Source organism: Terrapene carolina, unplaced genomic scaffold (genome assembly GCF_002925995.2).
Source record: "Terrapene carolina triunguis isolate 2854851 unplaced genomic scaffold, T_m_triunguis-2.0 Scaffold397, whole genome shotgun sequence".
Lineage (NCBI taxonomy): Eukaryota > Metazoa > Chordata > Testudines > Emydidae > Terrapene > Terrapene triunguis.
The window spans coordinates 1,805,140-1,813,151 of record NW_020664748.1 but is presented as its reverse complement, the minus strand read 5'-3'; the positions used below and the strand labels follow the sequence as shown (position 1 = coordinate 1,813,151).

Here is an 8,012-nt window from a genome sequence, read left to right as displayed (position 1 = left end):
GGCTAAGGCAGGGATAGTGCCTGTCCCCTGCAATCTCCCCCATTCCCTACAGCACCCCCTGCTGGCTGGGATAGGGATAGCGCCTGTCCCCTGCAATCTCCGCCGGACTGTTCTCTGCAGCACCCCCGCTGGCTGGGACAGGGGTCGGCCCCTCTCCCCTGTGAGACTCCCTCCCCATTCCCTACAGTACCCCCGTTGGCTGGGACAGAATCGAGCCACAGAACCTGGGCCCCTCGGGGTGGCTCCAGCTGCTTCAGCCTCTGGGTAAGTCGACTCAGCCCTTGGCAGTGTGCCTCCCCCAGTTCCAACCCGAGCTGCAGCTTCCACACAGCTATTTTCAGAGCACTAGCGCCAGCCCTGCAATCCCAAGTCTGTCGCCCTTGGTGGGCAGGCTGACTGCTGAGGTCGGCGTAGACGCACCGGAATTGCTGGGGAACACAGGGCATTGCCATGGGAACCGTCATCTCTTTAGCAAGTCTTCAGAGTCTAAGAATAAAGGTGCAATGGGAACTGGCAGTTACCATGGCAACAAGCCAAGGATGGAAATGTTTGCTACAGAAGATTAAAGGTGTTTGTAGAATCCAGGGCCTCCCCTACCAACCTACCCACCTGGGGCTCCAAGTTTTCAGGCTCAACAGCACCACCTGCTGGAAAAGACTGGAAGCATGATTCCTCAAAGACTCTAGCCTCCAGGAGCTCCCCACAGCCACACCTCCATCTCACAAACAAGAATGCATCAGCCAGAAAAGGTACCAAGAGGGCGGGATGTTAGTCCATAAACCCCCAGACCTCTAATTTCCCAGGCAAAGGGAGAGTGGAGCCTGCTGCTGGAAGTCCAAGTTAGAAAAACTGAAACTGCAAATAAGGTGCAAATTTGTGAGGGCAAGGGTGATTGCACAGGGCAACAGCTCCTAGGGCAGAGGGTTCCCTGGGATTCACCTGGAGCCCTTGGTCAAAATTGGGGGTTTCTCAAAGACACGCTCTCGCTACCCCCCATTACTGGCTGGATGCAGGAATTGCTAGGTGGAATTATATGTCATGCAGGAGATTGGCTGGAGGAGCAGAATAAGAACCTAAGAACTGTCACACTGGGTCAGAACAGTGGTGCATCTAGGCCAGTATCGTGTCTCCAACAGTGGCCAAAGCCAGAGCTTCATGGGGAGCATACTGAACAGGGCAGTTCGAGTGATCCACCCATCTTCCCTCCCGGTTTCCAGTGGACAGAGGTTTAAGGTGGCCCTGAGCATAAGGCTGCATTTCTGGCCATCTTGGCTAATAGCCATTGATGGATCTATCCTCCATGAACTTATCTAGTTCTTTGCTAAACCCCAGTTATACTTTTGGCCATCACAACATCCCCTGGCAATGAGTTCCACGGGTTAATTGTGGATTGTGTGAAAAGTACTTCCTCTTTTTTGTATTAAACCTGCTGCCTATTAATTTCATTGGGTAACCCCTGTTTTTTGTGTTGTGGAAAAGGATAAATAATAGTTCTATATCCACTTTTTAAATGGCATTCATGATTTTACAGACCGCTATCATAGCCCTCCTTCATTGTCTCTTTTCCAAGCTGAACAGCCCTCGTCTTTTTAGTCTCTCCTACTATGGAAGGTTCCATAGCCTTGATCATCTTTCTGCCCTTCTCTGAACCTTTACCAGGCCCACTACATCCTTTCTGAGACGGGGCGACCAGAACGGGACACGGAGTTCAACGTGCGGGTACGCCATGGGTTTATACAGTGGCATTATGATATTTTCTGTCCTATTTTCTATTCATTTCCTAATAGTTCCTTTAGGTTGTAGAGGAGTTTTTAAACTGAGGGCTGGGGAAAGCTGACAGGTCCAGAGGAGCACATGGTTTGGACAGAGACATCGCTTAGGGGAGGATTTATGAAAGGCGACACTCTATATCCTAGTAAGCCTAGAGATTAATGAAGCACTGGTAGGAACTAAAGAGAAAAAGTCAAACGAAAAAGAGCCCCATTTAACTACATCACATGAAGGCAGACACCTAAATATTGACAAATATTATAAGTGCTTATATATAAATGCAAGAAGTCTAAATACTAAGATGGGTGAACTTGAATGCCTGGTATTAAATGGTGTGGGAGTGGCACTATATGTGAAAGAAAGCATAGAGTCAAATATAATAAGAATCTTAAATGAGCCAAACTGTACCATTGAATCTCTATGGATAGAAATTCCCTGCTTGACTAATAAGAGTATTGCAGTAGGAATATACTACCGACCACCTGACCAGGATGGTGACAGTGAATGTGAAATGCTCAGGGAGATTAGAGAGGCTACAAAAACCGAAAACCCAATAATAATGCGGGATTTCAACTGACCCCATATTAACTGGGTACCTGTCACCTCAGGACAGGATGCAGAGATAAAATTTCTGGACACAATTAATGACTGCTTCTTGAAGCAGCTAGTACTTGAACCCACAAGGGGAGAGGCAATTCTTGATTTAATCCTAAATGGAGCACAAGATCTGGTCCAAGAGGTGAACATAGGTGAGCTGCTCAGTAATGGTGACCAAGATGTAATTAGATTTAACATCCTTGATGTGGGAGTGGAGGGAAATACCAAAGAAAATCACCACAGTAACACTGAACTTCAAAGAAGGGAACTACACAAAAATGAGGAAGCCGGTTAAACAGAAATTAAAAGGAATAGTCACAAGGATGAAATGCCTGCAAGCTGCATGGAAACTTTAAAATCCACCATAGAGGCTTAAACTAAATGTATATCCAAACAAACAAAAAACACAGTAAGAGGACCAAAAAAATGCCACCATAGCTAGGGTGACCAGATGTCCCGATTTTATAGGGACAGTCCTGATTTTTGGGTCTTTTTCTTATATAGGCTCCTATTAACCCCCACCCCATCCCGATTTTCACACTTGCTGTCTGGTCACCCTAACCATAGCTAAACAGCAGAGTAAAAGAAGCGGTTAGAGACATAAAGGCATCCTTCAAAAAACGGAAATCAAATCCTACTGAGGAAAATAGAAAGAAGCATAAACTGCAGCAAGTCAAGTGTCAAAGTATAATTAGGAAAGCCAAACAAGAATTGGAAGAGAAACTATCACAAGAGACAAAAACTAAGAGTGAACATTTTTGTAAGTACATCAGAAGCAGGAAGCCTGCCAAACAGTCAGTTGGCCACTGGGTGATTAAGGTACTAAATGAGCACTCAAGGAAGACAGAGCCGTTGCAGAGAAGCTAAATTAATTCTCTACATCGGTTGTCACTGCAGAGGATGTGAAGAAGATTCCCACATCTCAGCCATTCTTTTTAGGTGACAAAGCTGAGGAACTGTCCCAGATTGAGGTGTCAATAGAGGAGGTTTTGTAACAAACTGATAAACTAAACAGTAATAAGTGACAAAGAGTCCTGTGGCATCTTATAGACTAACAGACGTATTGGAGCATAAGCTTTCGTGGGTGAATACTCACTTCGTCAGATGCATATTGGGTGAATACTCACTTCGTCAGATGAGTATTCACCCACGAAAGCTTATGCTCCAATACGTCTGTTAGTCTATAAGATGCCACAGGACTCTTTGTCGCTTTTTACAGATCCAGACTAACACAGCTACCCCTCTGATACTAAACAGTAATAAGTCACCAGGACCAGATGGTATTCACTTAAGATTCTGAAGGAACTCAAATATGAAACTGCAGAACTCCTAACAGTGGTATGTAACCTATCACTTACATCAGCCTCTGTACCAGATGGCTGGAGGGTAGCTAATATAACGCTGATTTTTTTAAAAGGCTCCAGAGGCAATCCTGGCACTTCAGTACCAGGCAAATTGATTGAAACAATAGCAGAGAGCAGAATTATCAGACACAAAGATGAATACAATAGCTTGTGGAAGAGTCAACACGTTTTTTCGTTCTGTTCTTACATAACCCAACTGAGCTAAATTGGGTTAAAATAGCAATAAAGATCCAACAACTCTGCTCTTAACATTGATTAGTAGCTTGAATTCAACCTTAGTTGAGGGGGGAGGGATAGCTCAGTGGTTTGAGCATTGGCCTGCTAAACCCAGGGTTGTGAGTTCAATCCTTGAGGGGAGCCACTTAGGAATCTGGGGCAAAAAATCAGTAGTTGGTCCTACTAGTGAACACAGGGGGCTGGACTCAATGACCTTTCAGTGTCCCTTCCAGCTCTATGAGATAGGTCTCTCTCTCTATATATATATATATATTTTCCACCATTGGAGACCCGAACGTGCCGCCCCAATAACGTAGGGAGTGCTGCCCCTTTCTATTGGCCGCCCCAGGCACCTGCTTCCTTCGCTGGTGCCTGGAGCAGGCCTGGAATGATTAGGAAAGGGATAGATGATAAGACAGAAAATGTCCTAATGGCACTATATAAATCCACGGGACACCCACACTTCGAATAGTGCCTGCAGTTTTGGTTCCCCCATCTCAAAAAAGATATATTAGAATTGGAAAAGGTGCAGAGAAGGGCAACCAAAATGATTAGGGGTATGGAACAGCTTCCGCATGAGGAGAGATTTAAAAGCCTGGGACTGTTCAGATTAGAAAAGAGACGACTAAGGTGGGATATGATAGAGGTCTATGAAATCATGAAAGGTGTGGGGAAAATGAATAAATAAGTGTTATTTACCCTTTTGTATAACACAAGAACCAGGGTCACCCAATGAAATTAATAGGCAGCAGGGTTAAAACACACACAAAAGAAAGTACTTCACACAACACACAGTCAACCTGTGGAACTCATTACCAGGGGACATTGTGAAGGCCAAAAGTATAACGGGGTTCAAAATTAATTAGATCAGTTCCTTGAGGATAGATCCATCAATGGCTATTAGCCAAGATGGTCAGGGGCACAACCCCATGCTCTGGGTGTCCTTAAACTTCTGGCTGCCCGAAGCTGGGACTGGACAACAGGGGATGGATCACTCAATAATTGCCCTGTTCTGTTCATTCCCTCTGAAGCATCTGTCATTGGTCATTGTCGGACAACAGGATGCTAAGCTAGATGGACCATTGGTCTGACCCAGTATGGCTGTTCGTATGTGAAGACCAATGCAAAGAACTCATATTGCCTCTCTGCAATGGCTGTTTCTTCCTTGAGTGCTCTTTTAACGCCTTAGAGGGACAAGGTGGGTGAAGTAATATCTTATATTGGACCAAAATATTTTGGTGAGAGACCAGCTTTAACACCTTGGTCATCTACTGGCCTGTTGCCTGTTTGGCAAGCTTTATGCTTCTGAGGTACTTTACAAAACTCTTACTGTTATTTTCTGAATCTTTAGCAAGTAGCTTCTCAAATTTTTCTTGGCCTGCCTTCTGGTACTGTTACACTAACCTGTGAGAGTTTATACATCACCCTATTAGCCTCCATTGGATTTGACTTCTAAATTTTAAAGGATGCTTTTTTGCCTCCAACAGCCTTCATTACTCTGCTGTTTACTCAGGGTGGCATTCTTTAGGTCCTCTTACTGTCTTTTAACTAGTCACCAGGATGCCTGCAGGCATTTACCACTTGTGACAGCTCCTTTTAAGTTTCAGTCTAACAAGCATATCCTCATTCTTGTGTAGTTCCCCTTTGTAAAGTTAAATGTTACCGTGCGGGGTGTTCTTTGGTATTACCTCCCCTACAAGGATGTGGAATTTAATTACATTATGGTCACTATTACCGAGTGCTTCATTTATAGTTACCTCTTGGACCAGATCCTGTGGTCTACTTAGGACTAAATCAAGAATTGGCTCTGCCCTTGTGGCTTCCAGGACTAGCTGCTCCAAGAAACAGTCATTTATGGTGTCTAGAAACGTTCTCTCTGCATCATGCCATGAGGTAACACTTACCCAGTCAATATGAGGATAGTTGAAGTCACCCAGTGTTATTGCACTTTCTGCTTTTGTGGCTTCTCTAACTTCTCTTAGCTTTTCACAAGAACTGGTCAGGTGCTCAGTAGTATGGTCCTACCGCTATACTCTCTTTAGTCAAACATGGAATTTCTAACCAAAGAGATTCCATAGTACAGTTTATTTCATGTAAGATTTATGCTTTCTTTAACATATAGTGCCACTCCCCCAGCAGTGTGACTTACTCGGTCATTCCTACATATTTTATACCCTGTATTTCCATGTCCCATAGATTATCCTCATTCCACCAGGTTTCCACGATGCCTGTTATATTGACATCATCCTGTAATGCCAGGTACTCTGGTTCACCCACCTTAGTATTTAGACTTCTAGTATTTGTGTGTAAGCACTTGTACATTTTGTCAATATTCAGTTCCTTGCCTTCATGTGTTAGATTTAAATAGGATTCTGTTTCATTTGACTGTTCCCCACCTGGACTTTACCAATTTCTTTCTTAAGTGAATAGCTCCTACCGGCCTTAAAATCGATGCATCTATAACAAAAGTATCACCCTGTGGTAGGAGGGGAGTTCCGTGGCCAGAGGTCCCAGCTGGCATAGACAGTGAAAAACTCCAGGTCTGAGGCAGTCTCCTGGGCTCTGATGTCCCAAGAGGCTGGGCCGGCTTGTGCCTTTGCAAAGCTGCTTCAGAAATTAAACCAGATCCCCTCAAGAACGGGACTTTCCCACCCATCTGGATTCCAAGAGCATGGAAGGGGGCCCCCTGCACAGATTTCGGGGTGGGCGAGGGTTACCTTTCTTTTGCTCTCTCAGATGGTCATAGGCTCTGTCTGCATTTGCCATCCAGTGCTGGCCTGCCCCTGGGACACCGGCAAAGGACTGAGAATGTCTGACTAGAGAGAGAAAGAGAACCTGGTCAGTCAGTTGGCAGGGGCTGTGTGACACAGGCCCCACATCCGCCGGGCACAGCACGCCCTGTCCGGGAGCAGACAGCACCACGGCCACGGTCACTGTGGGCTGGCGGGGTCCTTCCTCATAAGCCTTTCTATGAGCCAGCCAGTGCAGCACATTCCTGCCAACGGGGCTGCATCCATCCCTGGGAAGGGGGATGGTCCCTCATTCACCCCAGTCTCACCTCCCACTTCTCATGGAGTCCTGGGTGTCCTTAGCTAGAGCGTACGGAAATGAGGCCAGGTCAGTGTCAGGGCTGGGACGGGGGAGGAAGAGCAATGGAGAAGTTTGCACAGTATGTTCCAGGTTACCAGCCAGTGGCTCAGGGAGCCAGCCCCGAATGGGGACGTGCAGGGTTCAGACCCCAATCCCCAGGCCAGAGCAAAGGGCTCGGCAGCTGGAGATGAGGGGAAGCTGCTCAGAAGAGATTTCCCAGGGTGGACAAAGCTGGAAACATCCCCAGCAAAGGAAACTTGTCCCAGCTCAGTCCCTGGCCCAAGCGTTGGCCCCGGGCACTGGCCACAGCACGGCCCCTGGCGCCGGGCCCTGGCCCCGGCATGTCCCCTGGTTCTGGCCCCAGCTCTGGCACGTCCCCTGGCGCAGGCTCTGGCACAGCCCTCGTCACAGCCCCTAGCTCTGGCCCTGGCACAGCCCCTGACGCTGGCCCCGGCATGGCCCCTAGCACTGGCCCTTTCCAGCCAGACTCCCTGAGCTGCTGTGGACATGGGGCTTGCCGAATTTCTTCCTCTATGGCCATAGCCTCCCTCCAAGCTAGGAACACTTTCTCCCAGGAGAGGGGAGACCAGGACAGCTGCCTAGGGATACATCCCTGCCCTGGGAGCCTGTAACAGGCCCTGTAAGTGAGTCACTCATATACAGACCCCTGGTAAGCAGCTGTCCCTGTGTGAGAGGAGTTGGGAGTTCAAGCCCAGCTCCCAGAGGGGCAGGGGCTGGAGCATTCACTGCTCTTCCAGCAGGTCACTGCTCCCTGCAAGGGCATCCCACAAACCCAGGCAACAGAGACCAGAAGGAGACCTAGGAGGATGCAGGATCTGGGATGGCAAAGAACTCCCCCTCTGCTCCCCACTGAGCCCGCACCCCTGCTCTAGTGTTGTGGTGACCCAGAGTGGGTATCCATCTCTGCCCCAGCGCAGGAAGATTGGGGGTCACAGTCATGGGGCTCAGAGGGGG

At 47.5% G+C, this 8,012-nt stretch overlaps 1 protein-coding gene across 1 annotated transcript in view; it reads right to left on the bottom strand.

Moving 5' to 3' along the window:
• The window catches only part of RUSC1 (RUN and SH3 domain containing 1), a 26,557-nt gene that overhangs the window by 6,309 nt on the left and 12,236 nt on the right, over positions 1-8,012 (bottom strand). Inside the window, exon 4 of the mRNA XM_024219940.3 lies at positions 6,665-6,763. Coding sequence (XP_024075708.2) covers positions 6,665-6,763 — 99 coding nt within the window. The remainder of the gene's footprint in view (positions 1-6,664; positions 6,764-8,012) is intronic.